Here is a 25,862-nt window from a genome sequence, read left to right on the forward strand (position 1 = left end):
CTGGCACGGTGGGTTGGAGTTCTGGCCCAACTCAGAAACTACTCTGGAAACAGTCAAGTTTTGAGCTGGATTTTTAGGAATATTAGTCTGTCAGCAGGGGGCAGGATGGATTTTTGTATTTATTTATGGAAATCTGAAACCATAAAGAGCTGGATGTTTTTTGAAGAAAAAGTTTTTCTTCTCAACTTTGTCATCAGAACGGAAGGACAGGATTAGATGTATACACATATTTCATGTAATATTCATTTAAATAAATCTCTTCTTCTTCTAAGAAAAATCCTACCAAGAGAACACTAGTAGTAAAATCACGCTTCTAATACGCTGTGTGTGTTTGATGATACTGCTCCTGAAGGCCACAGGCAGGCTGGGACCACAGTTAGTGCTGTAGTGGCACTGGCAGTGGCCGGCTTCCCTCAGTGACATGAAGATGCTTCCAGCTGAACGAGGAGACAGAGCCCAAAGGCTGAGCCCTTGGGGCGTGGTCTCTGTGCACACCTGGGTTCCCCTGGGGCTCTACTGCCTTTGCTTTGTTGGACTAATCCCTGGACTAGCTTGGTAGTAGCTCTTCTCCCATTCAACTTCAGTCCTGGGGGAAAATGAGACTTTCCTTTTCCTTTCCAGTGTAGCTATGACATTCTTCCATCTTGTCCTATGTTACAAGTAATGCAGTCACACAAGCTGAACTCATTTCTGTTTCTGGAAGCAGCATATGGGTCAGTATGTATGTGTGTGCAGAGTCAGAGAGGTAAGATAGCTGGGTGAGGCCTCGGCTTCATATTATGTAGTTTCAGACACAGCTGAATGTATGCTAAAAATATCAACCAAAGCTAATCTTTGCTCTGAACTTCCCTTTTTCCTTTCCTTTCTCCCTTTTCTCCCTTCCCTTCCCTTCTCTTCCTTTCCTTTCCTCTCTCCTTCCTTCCATTCCTTCCTTTTCCTCCCTTCCATTCCCTCTCCCTTCCTTCCTTCCTTCCTATCAATCAATCAGTCAAACACACTTACTGAGAGCCTATTTTGTATCAGACATAGTGCCCAGTACTGGGAATTTCAACACATGTCTGCCTGCCAGGGACTCAAACATCTCAGCTGTAGGGTCTAACACCTAAGTGTTTTGGAAAAGTAAATCATTGATAGGTGCAGCAAACCCTCGTGACACACGTTTACCTATGTAACAAATCTGCACGTCCTGCACATGTATCCTGGAACTTAAAATAAAAATAAATTATATTTTTAAAAAGAAAAAGAAAATGGTTAGCTAACAGACAAAGTATCATGATTGTTATTGCATCTGTGATGCATTGCCAATATGCAATATGGGCAGATCTGTGGAACCCTTTCCTCAAGTACACTAAAGACTCCATGTAAAATAGATGGGAGGAGCCAATATGGTCTCAAAAACTGGGAGTGGGCACTTAGGTCTTCCCCTATCTCCCTTTGAGGTCCTGGAGGCACCTCTCTAAAACCCTCAGGGCTTCTCAGAGCACAGTTTTAAAATGCTGGGACTAGAGAACAGGTCTTTCCATTCTGGAAACTATCTCACTTTTGCAAAAGGTTGCAAATGTTGAGATACACACACACACACACACACACACACACACACATTAATTAACAGTCTCTGCTAGAGTTTTTAAGATGCTAGAAAGTAAGCTCTTTTTAGGACAGAGACCAGATGTTCTCTCTTTGTAACTCCCAAGCAACTCTACATTCAAATTGCTAAATGTAAATTCACTTTAATCTGAGTTGTATTCTGATTAAATCCTGATAGCTATTTGAAGCTGTCAGATTATGAAGAGTGTATGAATATAGGGTATGCGTATGCAATGTCAATACTGTTGTATAACCCCATTACCAAAAGACCAGATCTAGATGAGCCTGGATTGAACTCGTATTGATGCTTTTTCACAAAGGCAGCAGAAATTGAATTGATGGTGCTATTAGGTTGTCAATACCAGTGTCTCCCTTTCTTCCCAGATAAGTAAACATGAAGCATGGTTCATACAGTCATTTTAACCTCCTAGGGGCAAAGGAGCTGTAGAGGTTCAAGGTGAGGATTCCGAGGAGGTGTGTCCAACTGTGTGCTAGATACTTTGTAGAAGTCCAGAACTGGCAAACTCGTGTCTGATTGATTGTTATGTTGTTATTTCAATCTACAGGTTTGCATTGATGAGCGGTTTGGCTTATTTGCTTGTCTGTGTTTAAATACAGCTGTATCTGTTTTCATTATCAATTGGAGTAGGCTCTAGAGTATAAGCATAGTTAAGAGGACGTGGCATTCATGGTGGGACTTGGAGAGGGATAGAGACCCTATGTGGATACTGACAGGAGAGGAGGACACTTATCTGAGGTTCAACAAAAAGACAAGAGACCCTTAAACTGCCCATATGTGCACACTCATTGTTAGTAATGAAATAGCATCCTGTTACACCGAAGGAAATCCTATATTTGCTGCATTATTTTTTTTCTTTCAAGATGATTCTGGACATTCACCTTAACCAAATATTCCCTAGATAAAGTGTTGGGGATTAGTGGGAATAGCAAATAGTATAATTTGCCTAGGACATCCTTTTAACAGAAGCTCTAGACCTTATTTTACCGTGTAACTAGCTTGCTTGCCTCTAATGCAGTGTTCATCTGACTAGGGGTCATCACCCGGTGCAGTGGGTTGTGTTGCAGATGGCCTGGGGCAACACTTGTATGCACAACTATTAGGTTATTTTTGGTAGATAATGGTAGGCCACCAAAACTACCATTATGGTTAGAGATGAGTGAGGGTTTGCTACATCGTCCTCAAAGCCTTGCATTCTGGTTATGATGAAAACAAGCTCTCAGACCAAGAGCTGCCACACATTCAGATATTTATTAAACACACTTTTATTGCCAATTATTTCCAAATAGTTTACTTGACTTGTCTGAAAGCTTAATGAAGTCATAGTTCTCTGTCATTTTAGATGAATCTAGCATACCTTGCATGAAGGTTCATTAAGGTAGATATGGCAAAGTTCTAGGAGCAAGATCTATAAGCACAGGCAAAAACACTTGCTAGGCCATTAATATTCTCTGCTTGCATACAAAGGTGGGGAAGGTCTCCAAAATATTTTAGCCAATACACATATTTTGAATATGACTAATTTAACCAAATGAGAACCCATTTCTAACCTCCATTAATGCTGGTCAGTAAGGTACTAATTCTACCCAAATTAATATAAATGATACTAAGCAGCAAAATGCAGGGTGAAGGAGTGGTGGTCAGTGAACAGTGTTTGTAGTGGCCATGCCTGGAATGTGGCTTTTCTGATTGAACGCTAGTATTGGAGCATGAATATCAATTAAGGCAACTGATCAAACCCGGGGCGGAGCTCACGGGTCAGCAAACTTTTTCTGTAAAGAGGTAAATGGTAAATATTTCAGGCTTTGCAGGCCATAAAGCAAAATCCAGGCTGCCCCAGAGGAACAGATATGACCTTGAGAGAGGCAGCTCCTTTCAGGCAGGAGCAATTCCTGAGAAAGGACTCCTCTGCTGTGAGCCATTGAGGAGCAACATGCCTGGCTACTGGAAAATGAGTGCCTTGGTTCTAAAGGCGCCATTGCACTCCAGCCTGGCGACAGAGCAAGACTCCGTCTCAAAAAATAAAAAATAAAGGGAGGATCTGGGCAGTACCCCACAGCATCCCCTACAGCATCTATTTGAGTCTTCAACTTCAATAATTTGGTGACTCGTGCTCCAAACTGAGAGTGTGGAGAGAAAAGTAACTCCCAGTCAGTTAGATACCTTACTGTGGGAAGCGGTATTGTAGAAAATAGTCTATTTGTGTAATAGTTTTATATCTTTCAAAACATATTCATACACATTATCTGTACATTATCACACTTGAGTCTCATAATATCTTTTTTTTTTTTTTTTTTTTTTTTCCCGAGACGGAGTCTCACCCTGTCACCCAGGCTGGAGTGCAGTGGTGCGATCTCGGCTCACTGCAACCTCCGCCTCCCAAGTTCAAGCGATTCTCCTGCCTTAGCCTCCCGAGTAGCTGGGATTACAGGCGCCCGCAACCACGCCCCACTAATTTTTTGTATGTTTAGTTCCACCATGTTGGCCAGACTGGTCTCGCAGTCCTGACCTTCTGATCCGCCCGCCTCTGCCTCCCAAAGTGCTGGGATTACAGGCGTAAGCCACCGTGCCCGGCCAAGTCTCACAATATCCTTCACGGGATATAGAAAGCCACATTGGTATGGGAACCAAGATGGAAGAGACAGCAATTCATGGTCCTGCCAGTAATTAGCGCTAAAATAGGCAATATCCATGGGGTCCCCTCTTTAGTACGCCACTGTTAAACGCAGCATTTATTTTTAATTTTGAATGTCCTGCTTGATTTTCACAGAATACGTATCTTATATATTTTGGGATAGGATTAAAGAAAATTTCAGCCACACTAACTGCAAAATGGAGAGACACGGGGAAAGAGATAGCAGTTGGGAATGTTGAGTTGAGGAAGGAAGTGCATGCTGGGATCAATATTTGGCTGTGAAAATCTACTGTGGAGCAATCAAAGGTATGCATGTATAAGCTTTATAGTGAAGTGCATTATAATGGAAATTTTTGGCTGTTGAATATTTGCTAGAAATGTGGGATTTTCCACTTTTTTTCCAAAACAATTTTTGTTTGCAGCCCAAAAAGTGAAATTTAAAATAAAATAATCCGTTGTGGGTGAATTTATAATACTTTTAGCATCCTTCTTTGATCTTCCCAAATTTTCAAAATGTTCTACAATAAAGACGTATACTTACGTCAATAAAAAACACTTATAAAAATAAAATATGGTCTTATTTCAGAAAGTCAAGTAGAAGTTCTTATTTTAAAAAACTCCTGAAAAGGTAACGAAATACTGAATGATGAAAAATTAGAAATGTTTTATAACTTTTGGGAGAAATACTCTTATATTAAATATCATATCAAGAGCTAAACTAATTAATAATATTTGGTAATTAATAAAAGAAAGTTTGTTTTTCTTCACGACTAAGGTAATGATATTCACACTTGAAGTTACCCTTTCCCCAAACCTACCAGCGCCTTGTTTCTTCCTCTTAATTCTGTTTGATTTCAATTTTTACCTCTTCTCCGTGGGAAAAACTAAACACAAAATATGACAGTGTGTTTGCATCTTAAATTGGATGTAGGTAATTTGTTTCTATCCTTTCTCCGAAGTTGAAATGTAGCATTTTGAGAGGAGGGAAAATCCAATACATTTTTTTCTTTATAATGAATGTAATTTTTCTATTGAATTCTGGGAATAAATGTGTTGTGTATTGTATAACTTTACCATACTCGAGTGCTTCACAACCAAATGAATTGTTTCCCTGGATTTTTGAAGCCTGCCTGTGTTATTTGCATTTTCCTCAAAGCTGTTCTGATGGACTGTTTCATCATTAGTTTGCATGTACGTAAAAATATGCTGGACCTCTTTCAAGCTCAGTGTAGAGAGATGTGGGTATTTCCATCATGTGGCTGCCACTGGACACGGATGCTTTGCTGAGTTAATTATCTCGCTATCTTTAGTTTCTCCGACTATAAAATGAGAATGAATATGTTTATCAAAACTCTGTTGGTTAAATTATTGAAGGTCTTTAGCCAAATTACATATTTGTTTATGTGGTATTATTTTTAGCAGCGTGGTTAAAAAAAACACAAAGCCCAAGTTGAATTCTCCTTCTTAATACAGTACCCCGTATCTACTCTTTAAAGGCTTTATGATAGAAGTACACTGGGACATCTCTATTTAAAAATTATATGAAAGTACATCAGAAGTTAGCATATAATGACAGTATATATGGTTAGTATATAGTAAATCAGATATCATATATGCTAACTACACATAAATAAACTAAGAAACATTAATTAGGTAAAAGTTGTTAGAATGTGAGAAGCACTACACAAATATGTACTTGTAGAAGTGGTTGAGTTTAGTATTATAGAATTATTAAAAATTAGTGCAGTAATTTACAGATAATCGAACCTTGCCCATTCCAGATCTATTAGATAATATAAGAGTTATAAGGCAAAGACCTCCCATGGTCAGATAATCTTGGGAAAGTGCTAGAATAAGAAAGTTAGATCGACTTCTTTCCTGGTAGACTTCCCTGCTGAGTTTTCCACATGGGTATGACTGCAGAACTCTTTCATTGTAGAGTATCTTTTGGGGCAAGTGTTTTGTGGAATGTACTTTGGGAAATATTGTTTTATTATAGCCTTTTCACTTTCTAGACAAGAAAACCAAGGCCAAAGGTGGTTAAGTGGCTTGCCATGTTTATCTAGAGGGTGAAGCTGAATGCAAGCCTGGGTATTGAACACTATCTGATGTCCTGTCTACTATACCATATTGCCCCATAGATTTCATTCAAGCAATGTCAGTCAGAGAGCTGTTTTGTTCCTACATTCTGTAGGGAAGATAATACTACACACAGTATGTCTGGGACTAGGTTATCCAGGCTTTAACACCCTTCACAGCCACTGGCTCTGGCTCATCATCCAAAATCTGGGATACCCCATGAATTACTAATTCCATAAGCCTTGAATTTTTCACTCAATGCCTACTGGGTAAAAAAGGTGCTGACTTTTGGAGATGAATTGGCCAGGGTTGAAAATGCAGCTTTACCACTTAGCTGCGTGCCTTTGGGGCAAGAAACTTAGCCCACTGAGCCTCCGTCTCTTACCCATACAATGGGGCTAATACCTTGCATAGCTGGGGTAACATTAGATCCATCTGAGGAGACTGTCTGGTAAAGACATTCAATAAGTGGGACCTATATTTATTCCTTCATAATGCTTGAAGGAGACAGATAATTACTGTGTAGTTTCTGATGGTGATTGCAATCCTCTCTTTGTAGGACAGGGTGAAAATTTTTGTTGCGATTTTGCTAATAGAAACTACTTCTGCTTCTCCTTTTTCCACCATCTGGTTCTTGGGTCTCTGATGGCCCCGTGAGTGTCCTGTATTGGCACATGCCACATCCTATTGCACACATGCAATACTGTTCCATGGTGGACTAGTCACTTTCTTCTGTCAGGGTTGATAAATGAATTGCAAAGAAGTCTCAACATCTTCTATTGTGATAGTAACAATTTCAGAGTTTCAAGTAAGAAACTTCATCAGCTCTATTTTACTTCTCACCTGCACTAGCTACTTCTGTTCCTGTTTACCGCTGCAGAGATCCTTGTACAGGTTGAAGTTGCAGGTCTCTTACATTTCTACAAGCACCTACGTAGATGCATGTTGGAAAATCCTCTCTTCACTCTGACAGAAAGGATTTCACAGACTGCTATGGCTCTTGGCAGAGAGAGAATGACTTCCAAACCGAGTGCTACTTGAAAGAGGCACTCCCCCATCACTTATAAGTCTGTACTCACTGGTTACTGCTTGTGACACATTTTCAAATGGACCCCCCAGTGGCTGCAGCTGTGATTAAAAGCTGTCTGCTCTCTGCCTCACTAGGGGTTTGCTGTTTAACCATGTCATGCACACACACACACACACACACACAAATATATATATGGGCTAGAGCTGCATTATGGAAAATGTAAAGTGTTTTGTAAGACAAAAAAAAATTAAATGAGTACTTGAATGACACACTCTTGGATTTTCAAAGCTCAAGTCGGTGAGAGGTACTAGTTGGGAACCTAGCCATGTATGAGGTACATAAAAGTAATTTAAAGAAGAAGAGCTAATGGTCAGTGAACATATACCATCTGCCAGTGCATGTTTTGCACACATCAGCCAGACAGAACATCTTAAAGATTTAAGTACACTTGAACTCAGCAGCTGCATTTCAGCTCGTCAGTGTGATTCGGGTTTCAGTTTGACCCTTCACAAATAAAGCAAGAGTAGAATATTCTTTCTTAAGTTTACCCAGATATTCACTGGCACATTAATAATCATGTCTGATTTATCATAAGACTGCTATTCTCAACATAAGTTTATCATTAACATTATCTTAAAAAATGCTCAGATGAGCAGTACAGCGACAGAGACTGGGTGTCTCAAAGGTATAGGTCACACCCCTTCCTTTAGATTAGAGAGATTGAGGATTCAACCTTTTAAAAAGTAAAAAGAGTAGACTAGAATGTAAGCCTGGGATCTTGACATCACATGACGAGTATACTTAGGAATGCCACGAGGTCAACCAACGAGCGTTGTTCCCTTCCCTACCCACCCACCCACCAACTGAATCAGAACTCGAACATGCATGCTTTCTTAGATATTTAGGAAAGAGATCCAGAGAAATCTTGAGAATTGTGTGTCTCTTTTCCCTTCTGCCTGCCTCCCCCATCTCCCCCAAGTTTCAAGCGCTCCAAATCCCAGCAACAAGACCCAGTAAACAAAATGCAAATCTATCACTAGCAAATTCAAGCTGACAATACTGTGAATCGACCACATTGATTACATTGATTATATTTCAAATATTTACAATATGGTGAGACAAGTCTAATTTCTTTTCTAAAGAGTTCAAGGTAGGTATCGCCATTTCTGAGGGGGGAAAACAATGGAGAAATGTTTGTGGTTGCTATCTGCAATAATCTGGTGCTGACAGAGAGTAGTATTTTATTTAGTAATTAACAGTGTAAAGGGGAAAGGAGCTGTCATGTTGGTTCTTAAGCTGGGGAATGTGATGAAAGATGATATCTGCGATCTCATCCTTTCCACTTGTTTAGGATTGTCAGGATGAGAAATGTCAGCATTATGAAAGCTCGGCTCTGCTCTTGATATGATAAAACCCTTCAAAAGCCAGTCTTTCTCTCTCCCTCATCCCCCTCCTTTCTCGCTCTCTCTCTCTGCACTTGCTTTTTTATTTATCCTGTTTTGTTAGATGGCAGAAATATAATTCTTTTCTTTCTTCCTATTATAAGCCACCATTTTTGTTTTATTATATGTTTCACAACCCCTAATGCCCCACTGAAAATTACCTTGTTAAATGACAGTGTTTCAAAGCCATGAATCCTTTCCACCATTCCCTCAGAGGTTTGAAACAGTCAACAGACTGTAAAGAATAAATAATAAAAAAGTATTGATTATTTTGATGACTGTGAGATTCAATTAAGTATTAATTTTGCCCTCCAGTGGACCTATCAAGGTATTCAAAAGGGAGGATTCGGCTCAGCTAAATGCGTGCTGAGTGCTTCAGCCTTAAATAGGGAGAAAATGTGTTTACCTACAGTATTTGAAGAAGTGCATTGATGCACAGAGTCCAATATTTAAGTGCTGTGCAAATTAAGCCCTGGTGACAGTGACATTGTTTTCAATGGTATGAGTATTGACTAAAGAAGTGCATTTGATGACAGCTTAAACTATTTGTATTGATTAACATTTTCATAGATTATCATGTGTCATATCAAATTCACTTTTCAAGCATGAATACATTAAAAAAAAAAAAAAAACAGGCATACCGCAACCAATGCAATGGTGGGACCCGGGAGCATGCCGCCCCACCTGCTTCTGTGCTGGTCACCTGTTTCCTGCTCAGGAACCATTTAGGCATGAACTTGGCAATAAATAGCTCCCAGATCTCACAAAAAGGGCACTTCTTGCTCTCCTTTCCTTCTGCATCCGATATTGTGCCAAAACAATATTATGCATCTCAGTTTGCAAATGGAATAAAAGACTACACTTGGAAAATATTTCTGATCCTAAAATGCCCTCCTTAATGAACTGAAGATAAAGCAGATCTAAATAATTAGGGGGTAAAGTTTGTCTTTTCTGAAGGCGATTTTTGTTTTCTTTTTCTTTAATGCTCTGGGTGTACGATGCTCTAGGTATCCGAATTATTGAACACAGTTTGTAAGTATTTTCCCAATTCCTTAAAAAAAATTTAAATCAATTTTCGTGTATTGTGTTGTGTATTATTTGCTTTAAAATGTTCATTTGATTTGGGGTCAGCTCCGGTTCCCAATCTGGGACCAGTGAAGCCAACTTCTAAGGGTGCTTATAGAATTTACATAAGAAATATCTTTTATTCCATTGAAAGCCTTTCGAGGTCTCTTTTCTCCCTATCTTTTTTTCTCTGCTCTTGGGATAGGGTTTAATTGCTTCTCCCCCGGGGAGAAGGCTTCTTAAAATAGCCCGTGGTTCCTCCATAGGGTGCTCTTCCTTTTTAGTATATTGCTGAAGTACAAGCCCAGCACTTTCTTTTTTCTTACTGCATTAAAGACAGAACAAGGTGTAAAAACATTCGCACAAAAGCATATCCCACAATTAAAGCTGTGTTGGTTAGGTTGCTTTCAAAGAAGTTTTTTTTTTTTTTTTTCCTCGGAAGCCTCCTGAATCTCTCACATGCTAGTTGAGCTTTAATAGGGTGGGGAGTAATGGAGAACTCATCGGATCTGTAATAGCTCTTCACTTGACTGCAGCCAGCAATAACAGCGGGAGCAGCCAGAGATAAGAGAGAGAGGAGAGAGGGAGAGTGTGTGTGGAAGAGAGAGAGAGAAGAGAGAGGGAGAGGGAGAGAGAGGACACGCACTCTAAAGCTGCCACTTTTTTTTTCCTCCCCTTCACTCTTTTCGCCCATCCTAGGATCCAATGATAGCTGGACAAGTCAGTAAGCCCTTGCTGTCAGTGCGGAGTGAAATGAATGCGGAGTTGAGAGGTGAGGACAAGGCTGCTACTTCAGACAGCGAGCTGAATGAGCCCCTGCTTGCGCCTGTGGAATCAAATGACAGCGAGGACACTCCCAGCAAGCTCTTCGGTAAGTCTGTCTAGGTATTTCATTTCAGTACTACCATGTTGTCCGGAAGAGCAATCCAACCCCCCCAACCCCCCCTTTTTTTCTGTTGTTCATTCAGTTTTCCCGTTAAGTACTAAAAAGGAGCATCTTGGACATGCTAAGCCACTGAAGCTGATTCCAGCCGGCTAGGAGGATGTCCTCCAAACTTTTACCAACAAGGAACTTATTCGCTGCCCATTTTGACTTGTCAAATATTGCTAGAGTCCCCAGGCTGGAAATTATTTGGAAAAAAATAGAAAGTGGTAATAATAATCAGGAAATCGGTTCCATTGTGAGAATTGGTTAACATTTATTGAGTAAATATCGACTCAGTTTCAGGTTGCTTCGCAGCCTTTTGTTAAGGGGAAGGTGAGTAAAGACATTATCTGTCGTCTAAAGATGGGAGAGGAGAACTGAAAAATATCAATACAAGTCGTGCTATGCCAGGTAAACAAAGGTGGACACAGGAATTGCTCTGAGAAATAACATTGTGTCATCACAATCAGAATGAATATTTCTTCTTTTTTTAAAAAGGTGATGAGGAAAGAAAACAGGTTCTCTGATTCCCTCCTCTATCCCTCTCCTTTTCCACATTGTGTTTATAGCATCATAACTAAAAGTAGAGGCAGCCCAAGACCTTTTAGGAATCTTTGTTTCATAAACAAAACAAGAACAAGCAGAGTGCCACTCCAGCAAAGACATCTGTCATTCAAACAGATGACACTCTGTAAGCCAACTCATGCAACTGTGATCTCTAATCAGAAAGGGGAGCGGGTTGTTGAGGCGCGTGCCTGAGTGATAGATGTTAATGGATGCCTCTGCTGGAGAAGCACTTTAGGGTACAGAGTGACGTTAGGTTTTCAGAACAATTGCTCCTGAAACGTTTGCTTTTAATTATTTTCAAGTGCGTGTGTGTGCACACACACATAGACATATATATACATACTAACCTGACATATATATATCAGGCAGAGTACTGCTTGGTCTCAGGTAAGAAACAGTCAAGCACCTGAACTTCAAAAAAAAAAATCATTACATAGACTACTACTTTGTTAAGAAAGTCAGCAATTTGGCTTGAAACACAGGCTTTATTTATTAATTAATTAATTTATTTATTTATTTATTTTAACCGACAGAAAGCAAGCTGCCCTGAGAGTTTGGCAACTCTAGGCTAGCTTGCTTCAACAGACAAGCTTTTCCCTAATTTTAAATGCTTAATCAAACATTGGAGAGATGTCACAGAGAAACTCTGCTTTTCAGATCTTCTCTGGGTACAATACTGTTTTATGCTTAACAATATACTAGATTCCAATTTCAAGAAATTTTGGTAGCATCCCTTCTTTGAAAAGCAGCAATGCCACCTCTGACATGAATTTCCAAACCTGTACATTAGAGTTTTAGCATTTTCACCCTAAAGAAATTTTTTTATAGTGTAAGTTTTTATCCATATAGGAAGAATTATGTACTAAAACCTTCACTTCAATTTTAGGAGGGTAGTGAGAAAAGTCAGATAAAATGATAAATTACAGAAAGGTAAAAGCCATGCCCATGCCCCTCTAATGTTGAGTATGCTAAGTAAGCACTTTGACTTTTAAAAAGTAATCAATTTTGAGTTCAACAAGCTACAGATAATACCTTTTTGTTCCTAAACTTTGCATGCATTTAAAGTAAAAGTAAATGGATTTTGTAGACTTGAGCTTGGACCTCCAACTTGTTTTCTTTCAAGTAGTCCAGAAGAGGAGTGATTGATTTTTTTCATTTGTTTGGGGTTCCCAGTGTTGAACACTGTTATAGATTTGTTATGCTACGTCTTACTGATTTGCATGTGTAGAGAAAAAAGCTTCAAAATTCCAAGAGGGTCAAAGAGATTTGAATTAAAAGTTTAATGGCATTTACTAAGGATTCGTAGTTTAATGTTAAAATCATAATGGATTTTAGAAGGAATCCACTTTTCATTTTGAAATTCTCAACTTCTGAGTTTGTGTGAGAGAACACAGCAAAACCTACATCTTACATTCCTTTTGAATTCACTTAATTGTCTTTGGTCTCTAGACTGTTTTTCAAACACAATGTGAGTATTTCCCAGTTTCCAATTAGATCAAGAAGAAATCAGTAGATTAACAGTTTTGAGAACTTGAGAAAAAATTGGAGACAATATGAGAAAGAAAGAATAGAAAGGATCAGGAGGAAGACACTCTAATATTCTCATAAGGTTTCCTTTGCGGGGGCCTGTTTTGCTCTTACTCTTTAATATTACTGGGACTTGGCCTTAGCAATTCTAGTTTACGTAACTGACTAAAACTTTCCAGAATAATTCTGTCCCAGAATTTTTAGCAACTTTGGCAACACAATTTAGGGAACTATTATTTTCTTTGATATGCATATGTTCAAGTCTGTTTTTTGTTTTTAGATGTAGTCCTGATTGTACCCTTTACTTGATAATGAAGAATTGCATTCTTCCTGAATAGTTGACAGCATCTATGTTTTTATCTAAACAATAATTTTCTAATATACTCTCTTTCTCAAACTGTCATTCTTCTATATATATACCGTATTATTGAAAATTGGGCTTCTCTAATGAGATGGCCAGATTATGACAAATCATGTGCATCTTGATATGTTTAGTTTCATGGAGAGACATTAACCAACAACAGGAGACAAGCAGAGCTCAGGGTTTTTTTATTGTACCTGAAATTTCAGTATAAATGGATTTCGTTGAAGCCTCTTCCCCCATCTGTGTACTGTTCAAATTAGCAGTCCAGAGGACAAGTCTGTTTCCCTCACAGTATGGTACCTTCAGCCCAAAACTGCAGGAGAAAGGCTAATACTGATGCCCTCTATGGATAAACAAAGGAAATTCCAGGAACCATTGGGCCTTTTATGCCTCTCCTTAAATTGCACCTCTGCACTTAACAGCATCCAAAGGGAAACATACTGTGCAGAATGTTTCAGTGCTCTGAGCAGCTCAGAATACCAGAAGGAGAAAGGAGAAGCCATATGCCAGCCTAAGTAGAAAGTTCAGAAAAGGGCCCTTGTGTTTTATAAAGTAATTACATCAGTGGTAACGTTTTGCTTAACTTGAACAGCCATGGAAACTAAAGTACACTTAGGAGAGATGAATCCACATTTCATTGAGAAACATGTGGTTAGGTAGTTCTCTGTGATATCATTAAGTGATGCATTATTTATTCTTCTAAAGCCTGTAGGATAACTATCTCCTTTTTCAGTTCATGACTGTATTATGCTAAGCTCTGAGCTGTAAGAAACAGTATAGAGGAGAACAGGCTTGCATGTGGTTGGGGGTGGGGGATTATCAGAGAATCTGGCGCTGTGTCTCACAGGGCTTTAGCTGTGTGATCAGATGAGTGATGCTACATAGAGCCAGTCATTTAATATGTGACTAGTGATGTACATATTGGAAACCATTCTCAAAACTGGCCTTTGGCAAACAATCTTAAAGGGAAGAGGTTGCTGTGTTTCTCTAGTGACATTTATAGTACTCGTGTCAGTGTGGTGCTTCACTTTTAGTTATGCCCATCAAGAATTCAGTGTTCCACATTCAGTCAAGTTGGATGCTAAAATTCAAATGGTAGCATCAACAACTTGGTTGGGAAAATGACCGCGGAAAGGATAAAAGTAATATATATCCTTGGAAAAAATATGTGTGCTAAAGTTTTCCCATGCACTCTCAGCCGAAGAAGTGAAATCTCATAAAACATGCCCTAAATATTTTCTCCCATATATATTTGAGATTTGAAAGATGATTTATTAACAGTGTTTCTCCTGGGAAAATGTTTATTGTTTGAAGTTAAACCTCATGATTTCTTTCCTTTAAGTCCCAGCTATCTTGGGTGGCTGTGTTAGTCTCGGTGGCCGGCTTCTCAGTTGTACTACACTGTGCGTGAATTGGGCACACAGCTAAGAACCTTGAGCTGAGATGGAACTACAAAACCATGTATAAGCATTGCATCCAAAGTAAAAAATTTGTGGTTGATTTTCTCTTCTGATATTGTGCTTTCCTAGGATAAAAGAAATTGCATGCAATGATACTTGTAAGAGTGGGTATTTTCAATGCCATTTATCTGTGAGCTGTTGAAAAAGGCCTTAAAGTTGGCTCAGGGATTCCTCCATGCTATAGAATGTACTATATTGTGTATTTCTTTTCCTTTCTGTGATCTTTCTCACAGAAACATGCATTATAAGATTTTTTTCTTTCAAATTGCCATCCAGTTTGACTTGATTAGAATTTATGGCAGTGGAGTCGCTTTCAATGACAAAAGGATAAAGGACTAAATTGTCTGTCACCCCTTGAGACAGTGGTCTCTGCAGGTCAGCGTGGAGGTCATTGCAGGGCATTATGGGGACTGCATTTGGGGGTGAGGCTGCCTCATGCCCGTGCATCAGTGGAGGCCTTCATTATGGGATCACTGTCTTCATTACTTTATTTAAACGTCTCTCTCCAGGCTTCAGTACCTTGGGTATTTATAATATTCTGATTAACTATTCTGGAGCCAGTAATCAGTACCAAGAGCTTAAACCCAAGAGGCATTTAGCTTGGAGGTGATGAGGTAAATTCCCTAGAGAAATGTATTTATTTAAAATATGTATCATGCTTCTATATTTTTTAAAGTTTCTATATTATATCAATTGAAAATTTATACCCCTTTTCACCAAAGAAAGTTTTGCTAAAGAAATATTAAAAGTGTATTTTTTAAATCAACTAAATAATTTGGTAATAGATTTATGCAAAAACAGTTATTTAAAAGAAATCTGTAGAAACCTGTATTTGTGGAAGTAAGTGAGATACATAAGGTATTTGTCAAAAATCATTTATGGTTTAATAGTCAAACAAGCCCTTGTCATGCTGCTGACTACTTGAGTGAAAAAAAAATGCACATTTGGATACAGTTCTTCCATTTAAGAAAGTCTAATGCACTGGGGTATTTTTTAAAAAATCAGTGAGAGGCTGTGTGCATTTGGACAATTTTAGTTTAGTAGATTCCCCGCCCCGCCCCAGAAAAACCACTGTAATGCTGCATTGATAAATAAATCCACTTTAAATAACATTCATTTGTAAGCTTTGAAATAAAAATAAATCCATAGAGAGAGGCACTGGTGTTCAAACTTTTCACCATATTTGTTTGTGGAGCTGCTCATTTCTAAGTGCACTTCAGTGGGGGACAGTGCACAATATGTGTCAGAATCGTCAGTGGGGACCTTCCCTTGTGCCTGCCTTTGCTAGCTCTTTGCTATGCCTGGGGTGCTCAGGCCAGGCCTCTGTTTAAAGCAGGAAGTTCAATATTGCAGTGTCCAAGGATACTCCATGGTAGCATATTAGCAAGTCAAAATACTGATATGGTTTTACTTTTTTCTCCCCTTTTATTTTGATTACTGTAATTCTTATATTTTGTTGTTGTCATTAAATGGTCCTAAAAACAACAGGAAATAAGGTATTAGAAATGACATTAATCTGTACATCATCCCTCCTTCAAATGATCCCATTTTAGTCTCTTGAATGTCTTGGATGTTTCTGACTTAAAGGTTACATGGTATTACAGTGTTTTTGTAGTTCACCCAGCCCAGTTTATGTCATAATTAATAAATAGAGGTGCATTCCAGATTCAAGCTCCCAAGTCTCAGCCCTTAAGAAGATTGCTTTCGCTCTTAATTACCTGCTTTAATTATACAGCTAGCATTCCCCTTCTCAAGAATTGACCAAATACGTTTTTCTCCCACTTCAACGTTGAGATTTCACTTGACCATTTCAAGTGGACCTTGTTTGTTATGAGACAGCCAACAGTTAATTTGTGAGAGAACTGGCACTTTCTTTGATTGACGACCTTGCTGGTTTATATTTGGGGATTAATAATACATCAGACATTCACACATTAAAAAGAAAGTAAATGTGAAGAGGAAGGGTAGAAGGTTCAGTTCTGCTACTGGGCTGCCCTGATTATTCAGGCCTTCCCTGGGAATGCAGAGGCAATCAGAGAAGCAGGCACATTTGCCCAAATATGCACCTGGCTCCATTTAACATGTTTCTTGATTTTTTATCCTAAAGAAAAAGATAGCAAAGTGTTTATACCAAACTGGCACCCTGTCAGGGGGCAATCTGTATAAAGTTTCCCGCTGTCAGGTTAATAAATTTTTAAAAAATATCCAAAGGCAGAGGTAGCTAGAGAAAGCTCATAGTAACAGTTGCCATTCTCCAGCGGATGGGTTTCTCTTTAATATCCAGCCTGGCTCTGGAATTTTCTTGTTTGTTGTCTTCCTGGGTTCTGTACTTAGCTGGCGTTTTTGTTCAGCTTTTCTTTTATTCATGCCATTTCAGTCTTACTTTTTAAATGTTTATCTTTTTAAATTTCAAATGTCTTTTCTTTGAGAAACAAGTAAGCATAATTTGTTTTAATTTTTTATATGGTATTTTGTAGTTGAACATATACTTTGTCATGCTATGACTCTGAATGAGCTTCTAAATCTATCAACACTGGGCTTTTCTTTGGGAATACCTTCAAGTAATATTTATTCATAAAGGAGTATCTGTGCTTTGACAATATGCGGGCTTCTGATGAAGTCGATTATTAAACATGTTGATCTGATTCTTAATCTTTTCAATGTAAACTTTCACCTCCTGATTGTCAAAGTCAGATTTCATAAAAATGAAACAAGGGTGGACTTGTTTGGAGACATCTCCTACTCTGTGCTGTGACACTTTATGAGCTATCAAAAATGGATTAAGCCCTTTTAGTGTGAATGCAGAGGTCAGAAAGAATAACATTAGATCTCTTGAGGCTAAAGAAAGTTTGTCATTCGCAGAGAAATGGAAATTAACTTTGTTTTATAAGTATTTCAGGATAGTTTTTTAAAACTACCTAACCAAGATGCATACCCCCGAGATCGCTTCTTAATAATTAGCTTCCACTTTAAAAAATTTCCTAGTATGTTATATGAATGTCTATATTTTATTTGAGGATGGAAAAGAAAATCCATGCCCAAACTTCTCTTATAGTTTTTCCTTCTTAAGTGATTTTAAGGTCTTATATGTAACAAGAATATATTGTGATTTTTTTTAAATTAAAAAATTAGCTACCTGGAACAATATAACTAATAGTCAAAGCAAGTCACTATTATTGGAGGACCACACTGCCATTAAAACTATTTGAAAATATAAGGGAAAAATGATCAGATTATAATTAGAGAAACTAAGTAATATAATTATACATGAACTAAATGCTTCAGAGATTTGCTATACAAAAGACCATTTGAAAATGGGACTGTATAATGAAATCTGCATTCATTAAGATGGTTGAAAATGTTCTTAGTAAATAACCAAAATAAAACCTGTTAGTTTAGCTCACGAATGAAGTAGAATATGAAGGTATTTTTAGGATACTTATGATGTCCCAATGATAGCCAACATGAAACAGTTTCACAATTTAATGAATACGTGTATCCTGCCATATATTGTTTGGCATTAAGTAGTTTTCTTAGTGTTTCATCTTTTCCTGTAAAATAATTAGTGTTTCTTGGGATTGACTGATGTACCTTCCAAATATTTTGTATTTCTTTAATTTCATCCTATTAATGAGAAAAAAAGCATAATTATGACAGAAGTTTGTGAAAGCCAAGAAATTCATATTTAAAGACTGATATTAACACAGTGTTTTAAAATAGCAATGCTAATTTATCCATTTCCTTACCACTTCCATACTTTATTTTTGTTTCCCTATATTTTCTTTCTTAGGCACTGTGAGTGCACAGTGAAAAAAGTGTAATGCTATCTGTATAAAATATTTGTGTGTGTCTATGGTCTGCTTTTCTCCATATTTTCTTCATGCACATATAATGCTTCAAATTGTCTTACTGAATCTGTGGTATGTATGTATTTTCTCTATTATAAAACTAACAAAGACTTATTTATAATAATAAGCTTTCTTTTAGTTCATGCTATCCATCCATCACTCAAATGTACTTCTCCTGTATATTTAAAAAATAGTTCCCTGATAAATTTATCAAAATTAATAGCCTACCAAAAAAGGGAAACTAATTATACTGTAGTATTGCTTCAGCTATACTTGGGCTAGAATCCAAGTTCCAGTGTCTTCTTCGATGCTGCTATTTACTGAGCACGGGAGACAAGAAGATTCCTCAGGATTTGCGCAGTTTAATTCAGTAAAGAAATCTGGGGTTTTTGGACAACTTGACTTATAGAAAATATATGTATTTTTAAAGCATACCAACTTACCCAAGCTAGGGAAGACTCTTGGGATCTAAATATTGGGAATCTAAATATTTGTCTATTTCTGGGATAGACATATATCACAATATGAATATTTATCCTTTTCTTTTTTTAAGTCAAAGGCATTTTATTCAATAGTTATTAAGCACAATTTTTTGTTACACATTCCTGTAAGGATTCTATGCACCTATATATCAAGGTAGAGTGAGTGATTGGTGTACAATAAAGAAATCATATTTTAAACATTTACTATTAATGTGGTATTATTAATCTCCTTTTGCAGTTCTTCATGACCACATATGTGGTGATTTGTCTTTTAATACCAATATGGCAAGATTTATTTTTACAAATTAATGATTTGGGGTGACTTCCTGCAGGAGGGAATCATCACTGTCAAAGCAGAAGAGAAGCTAAGGGGTTAATATGATTTAAAAATGCAAATATTTGAAGCTGTTTTAAAAGCATGAAAAATTATTATTGCACATGACTTTTTGCTCAAATTGACCCAGGGTAAAGGAGAATAAAAAGTCAAATGGAAACCCACATGTTCCTGTATTTAAAAATGTATACACATGGAAGTCATGTGGGGAGTGAAATGCACTTCATCAAAACTGGCATTGTTTTCAATATACCTACTTCATTTCCCAAAATATTGCAAAATAGAAATGTGTCAGAAAGGACGCTTGCTATTTGCAAAAGGAGAAGCATGCAAAAAATATTGCATGAAACTCCTATTTCAACAGATCCATTTAATTAAATCCATACACTATTCTATAATCTATGAATGGGTAAATATCCAGAACAAGGATCCTCTCAATTATGAGGGAAAACTTTCACAAACTTTTGGGAGGAACATATGTCACTGTTTTAAGTGTTGATTGGCTCATTTTATTCTGATTCCTAAGATGAAGGCAGGTTTTAGTCTTAAGCCTTACCCAAGAAATTGCTCCAATTTTCAGGTAGCCTAGTTGATTTCTTTGCTGTAGTTTGAATATTTACTTCTCACATTAATTATATCCTGTACTCCTAGTAATTTTCTAACAAGCCAACTGGAATCTGCAGGCCATCAGAAAAGTGTTAAAAATTATGCCTCGTGTTCTAAAAGGAATTAATGTCTACAGCTGTCTGCTTACAAAAAAAGAGCTGGTCACATTGGAGATTGCTGATGGCATCGAGGTGGTTGCAGTAGCCTAGAATGGTGGCTACACGTCTTGTCATCTGTAGTGTATCAATATGTTTTTATAATGATACAATAACCTGAACCCTGTAACGGTTTATGGTCCTTTTGAGAATTCTTATGGATTCTTAGAGTGACGGAGGTCTGAGAAAAGATCTTGAAAGCTTTCACAAAATCTGGCTGGGTGACAGAAAACTAGCAGGACTGTGATTTAGCTGCTAAGAAATCCTGTTGACCAGGAACATCATTAAACTTTTAAGTTAAAACAAGAACCACAAAACAAATGGTAGATGCAAAGGGTAAGGGGTACCCAAAGTGGCAGCAAAAATTAAAACGTGCCGAAGATTCTTAGATAAAAGGCAAAATGCAGCAAGCCCATTGTTGATCTTGATCTCCTACTTAGAAATAAGCATTTTTTAATATACCATTCTGAATATTGCAATGTGTGTTGGAAATCTGTATTCATGCATTTCCTTTATGGAATCTGTCAGAACTGATTGTTGCTCTTTCATTTTCTCTGGCTATTTTTAGTCAATGATAAATAAAGAACTTGAATTTTGAATCTGGCACCAGTGAGATATAGAACCAGAAACAGCAGGAAATAACCACGATGAGTAACTTCACATCAGTATCTGCACGGAGAGCTCAGTCCTCTTAACATTTGTAATACTGCTAATTTCTATGGGCTTTTTAAAATACTTCCACATGAGCTCTCAAAACCCATAAAAGTGTGGCATGTAAAGTAAATTGTTTGTCACTTGCCGACGACCTGCCATATTTATTGTCAGGAGAAATGGACATTAGTTGGAAAAGCAGTTGTTAAAGGCCAAACAATTTTTAAAGATGGCAAAGATGCACGAGGGTTTTCCTTTTTCTAACAATGAGCCACCCCTTCAGACATCAGAAGACAAGATAATAAGACACTTCAAGCACAATTCAAGATTATATTCAACATCTAAAGGCTCATCTCTTGTCAGTTTGCATTTACTCTCCCAGGGATGTGATGCTTCTATCATCTTTCTGTCAAGAGGAGTCTGGCAGAAGAAGCGAGGGCTCTTATTTCACACACTTAGGGTTTTTTATCAAATAGCCCACACTCGTTCTGATTCAGCCAAAATGGGGGGATAATTTGAAGAAGGTCATGCACAAGTACAAAAATCTCATATTGATTTGTGTGATTAGAAGGCATTAAAATTGCACGTTTATGTTAGTTGCTGAGATGTTTTGTCAGTTTATCTGGTAATACACTTTTGCAGCCTAGAAAAAAAAATGACTTAAAATTTAAAAATAGATGGCTGAAAGCCAAAATGGTTTGTTTTAATGTGGCTGTGTTTGAACGTTTAGCAAGTGAACATAAAAATGATGTAAAGCTTTTAGTTTAACAATATTTGAAATTATCTTATAATGAAATACTTCATGCAACATAAAAGCAAAATAGCACAACTGTGCATATCAGGTGAAACAAATATATATGTGAAATTATTTTTTAAATACTTTAAAAATTGATTTCATATCTTTAATATATAGATAAAAAGTGATGACATTTTCAATATAAATTTAATTATGAAGCTGTTTTACAATGGTTATCAAGTTTTTAACATTTTGCACTCTTTGAAATTACAGTGTCATTATATTTGTCATTTTATGCCATTCTTAGTATATATGCCCTTTTCCAGAGAGGGTACTAAAGAATAAATAAAAGGGTTTTTATTATTATTATTATTCTCTGTCAAAATTCATCACATTTCCTTCTTTGCTCTCTGACAGTCACAAAGCCATACAAAGAAACATTCTATTTTGGTGGGGGCATGTTTATAGAAGTTAGAAGAACAATCTTTTCCTCTCAAAATAAAACAATTGATGAAAATAAAACCATGATATCCTGGGATCATTTCTATATTGAATCTTTGAAATTACTTTTCCTAGGAATTTTCATCAACTCTCTGTTGTCTCCACTTCTTATGTTTTTCTCCTTGCTGTGAAGTGTTTTGAAACTGGATTTCTTACTTTTGTGCCACTTTCAAAACAAAGGAGAGGTACATATATACTGTGTAGTTACAGTGTAGAATAGAAGTGAAAACCCATAATTTGCCCTATTTATTAAATGAGTTTTTTCTATTCAATACAGTTTATGTGTTCAACATGGAACAGTGAATTGATCCATTCAATAAATGTTTGTTGAGCACCTGCTCTGTGGCGGGGGCTGTGCTGTGTCCTGAGGACTCAGTAGAGAAGACACCACATAGAATTGATCACCTAGCTCACCCACTGTGAGGTATACTGAAGATGCAAAACTGAACAAGACATGGGGACCCCACCCTGAAATAGCCCACAATCAGCATCATACATTGACATTCTATTTTACTTGATCATTTCTGGTAGCTTTTTAGGCAATTTTAAGTCTTCAAAACCATGCTTTTCAAGAGTTGTTTGTTGGTTAGAAACCTCATTTGAGAAAAAAACTATTATCTCCAAAAAGTAGGGAAGAAGAAAGGAGTATTAAGCAGTTTGTGACAGATGACATTAGCAAAGTTTTCCTCACAGGGTTTGGTGCATATGCCGTGGAACACAATTGCTCTTCTTTAGGGATTGTCTCTTAATCATGTCCAAAGGGAGGATGAATTAGATTATTTCTTCCTGCCTGTCTTTTCTGCCTTCATTCTCCTCCCAAAATTGTTTGTCTTATATATTTTTTATTTTTTAATTTTTATTTACTTACGTTTTTACATGTGTTCTTTCAGCAGCCAATACATTTTATTTATTTATTCATTTATTTATTTATTTTATTTTTATTATTTTTTTGAGACAAGGTCTTGCTCTATCACCCAGGCTGGAGTACGGTGGTATGATCATGGCTGCAGCCTCAACCTCCTGGGCTCAAGCGATCCTCCCACCTCAGCCTCCTGAGTAGCTGGTACTACAGGCGTGTACCATCACACTCAGCTAATTTTTTTTTTTAATTTGCAAGAGATGGGGGGGGGGTCTCACTTTGTTGCTTAGGCTGGTCTTGAACTCCTGGCCTCAAGCTATCCTCCTACCTTGGTCTCTCAAACTGTTGGGATTACAGGCATGAGCCACTGCACCTGGCCATTGTCTTATACTATAAAGTAGTGCTTCAAGGCTCTGGAGTCAGGTTGTGTGGGCTTGAGTCCGGCTCTACCACTTTTTCACTGGCTGGGTAAGGTAATAACATGTTGAAGCTTCAGCTTCCCCATCTCTGCATGGAGGTATTGCTGGTACGCCACAGGGCAATCTTGAGCTTGAAGTGAAATGACACATGTAAAAGCCTATAGAGTACCTGGAATGTAACCAGAGCTCAATGAATATCACACGTTGTTAAGAGTTGAAAATGTACTTGCTATGTTTAGAAAGAATCTGATTAATTTTGGGCAGCAGATACCATAAAACCAACAAAAATTGTGGCCTTTGGAAGTAACCATGCTTCTCCATAAGGAAACATGAGCCCCCAAGGGTCCTCCTGATCAAAGAAAGGTTCTGGGGATCTTTGCTTCCTAATGGCAACACCCCTTCTTCAGTCTTTGCTTTCTCTTCAAGTCCATTCAGGAAAGAATTCAGACTCATAAATGGATTGTAAGCAGGTTCTAGAGGGGACAATAGTTCACTCTCTTCATCTTATGGAGAGTACATAAGTGAGGTGGTGAGCAAGGATGGAACAGGGCAGTTACACATCTCACTCTTCTCTAAATTTAAAATGTTGGAAGGTGTGATTCTTTCAAATAATAGCGATTTTAAAAATAATGTTGGCCTTGAGAAGTGCTATGAAGCCAGATGTCTGTGGGCGGCAGCAAATGCCTTTCTCCCTGGTGGTGTGGTCAGATACCCTGGGGGCAGCCTGCCTTTGGGTGGAGTTCCTCCCAGGGGCATCCGCTGTCCCTCCCTCCCTCCAAGGGAATTTGCCAGCTCCAGGCCAAGCACTTCTATCTCTCTGCCTTGACCACACTGTTGCCCATGTTGGGAACAGAGCATTTGTCTCTAGTTAAATGTCCAGAGATCTTTCATAGGATGCTTTTGTGACCTAATCAGGGTAAACTACAGAAAATTTCAGAGACAGAGAAACATTCCATTGAAGTGTTATGACGATTTTAGAAAAATGGTGCTGCAGAACGATGGTAACCTGGATTTGAATCACCACCCTTGACCTAGGCACAAGGCTATGAGCTTATGCCTCCGTTTCCTCTTCTGAAACATGAGTGTTAAAATACCTATCTGATGGGATGTTGAAGATTATGTAAAGGAAGGCAAATAAGATGCCTGCACATGATGGTGTTTAATAATGAAAGCCCCTTCCCCTCACTTCTTAGCCCAATGCGTATTTTTCCAAGGTCTGAGAAGTGACTTATTCTGATGGGGGTTCTCTTGGGAGCGTGGATCAGAGATTAATGATCAGCAGGGGCTCTGAACGTTAAGATCTGTTTTCTCAACGTAGCTTTCTCCGTAAAAGCCAAAACTCAAGCTAGATGTAGAGAGCATAACCTTTGCTCTGGAAGCAAGGGATTTGACTAGATTGTGGGTCTTCTCTGTCCTAGCAGAGAGCTCTTTTCTGCCCCTAAATGGAAGTGCTTCTCTCAAAAAGTTAGTTATGTGTTAGGCATGGGAACATGCCTTCAACTAGAAATTCATGGAGTCCTCATTCCTTAAGGAATTTTCATAGCCAATGTTTAATTGGAATTTTCAAATCTTCAAGAATGAACCCTTTTCATATATTTTTCAAAAGGAACAAACCAAAAATAAGATGGCAACCTCAAAAAAATCTATCAGTGCCACACTTCCAAGGGTTTGAACATGCTGTGAATATTTAAGTAGCTTAAATTGACATTTGGAGCCATCATTGGGAGGAAACATGTTATAACCTTTGTTGGGAATATTTACACATTTTGGTTGAGATCCGTAAAACCTAGTTCCTCTTATATACACCAAAGTCATCAGGATCAGTAAAAGAACATCTTTCTGTTGTTGTTGTTGTTGCCGTGGCAACCCCACACATTTTTAATTACATATTCATGCCCTATGCTCATTTCTTAGAAATCATTGGCACTTCTAAAACCACTCATTTAACATGTGTCGATCAATGTCAATAAATATATTGTGATATTGAAAAATATTAAATCATGGTTTCAGATTGAATTAATGTACATGTTTGTGTTAATGTTAAGTAGAAGAGACAAACTCTCTTTTAAGCCAGTGGCAATGACCATCCCCTTCATATAATGTGACAGTTTTGACTTTCCTCACTGAATTTATAGCTGTATCGCCCCTTAGATGTCCCAGATGTTATTACTGTTCCCTCTGTGGTTTTGTCATTGGGTAACCAAACTTAAATCTGTCTCCACTTGGCTGCACCCCTGAGCAGTGTCAGTGTGGAAAGAATGATGTTGGGAAAACAAATACAAGGTTGGGCTACATTGTACACAGGAATGAAAATCCACATCTTCATTCTATGGCATGAATTGGGTCTAGCCTTCTTTACTGAGCCTGTCACCCAGCTCTGACCCGCCTTTCCACACCATTCATTTCCAACCACCATCTAGACCTTCCAATTTTTCATATTTTTATAAAAGTTAAGTGTATTCTTTTTTTTTTTTTTTTGAGATAGAGTTTTGCTCCTGTCACCCAGGCTGGAGTGCAATGGCGCGACCTTGGTTCACTGCAGCCTCCAACTCCTGGGTTCAAGCAATTCTC

The 25,862-nt window shown here is 37.9% G+C and overlaps 1 protein-coding gene across 9 annotated transcripts in view; it reads left to right on the top strand.

Annotated features, from left to right (window-relative positions):
- POU6F2 (POU class 6 homeobox 2) overlaps nt 1-25,862 on the top strand; it is a 491,407-nt gene that overhangs the window by 97,729 nt on the left and 367,816 nt on the right. For all 9 annotated transcript variants that reach the window (XM_054687489.2, XM_016957297.4, XM_016957300.4 and 6 more), the window contains exon 2: nt 10,557-10,728. In XM_054687489.2, the coding sequence (XP_054543464.1) occupies nt 10,557-10,728 (172 nt within the window). The remainder of the gene's footprint in view (nt 1-10,556; nt 10,729-25,862) is intronic.

Source organism: Pan troglodytes, chromosome 6, assembly GCF_028858775.2.
Source record: "Pan troglodytes isolate AG18354 chromosome 6, NHGRI_mPanTro3-v2.0_pri, whole genome shotgun sequence".
In the NCBI taxonomy this organism is placed as follows: domain Eukaryota; kingdom Metazoa; phylum Chordata; class Mammalia; order Primates; family Hominidae; genus Pan; species Pan troglodytes.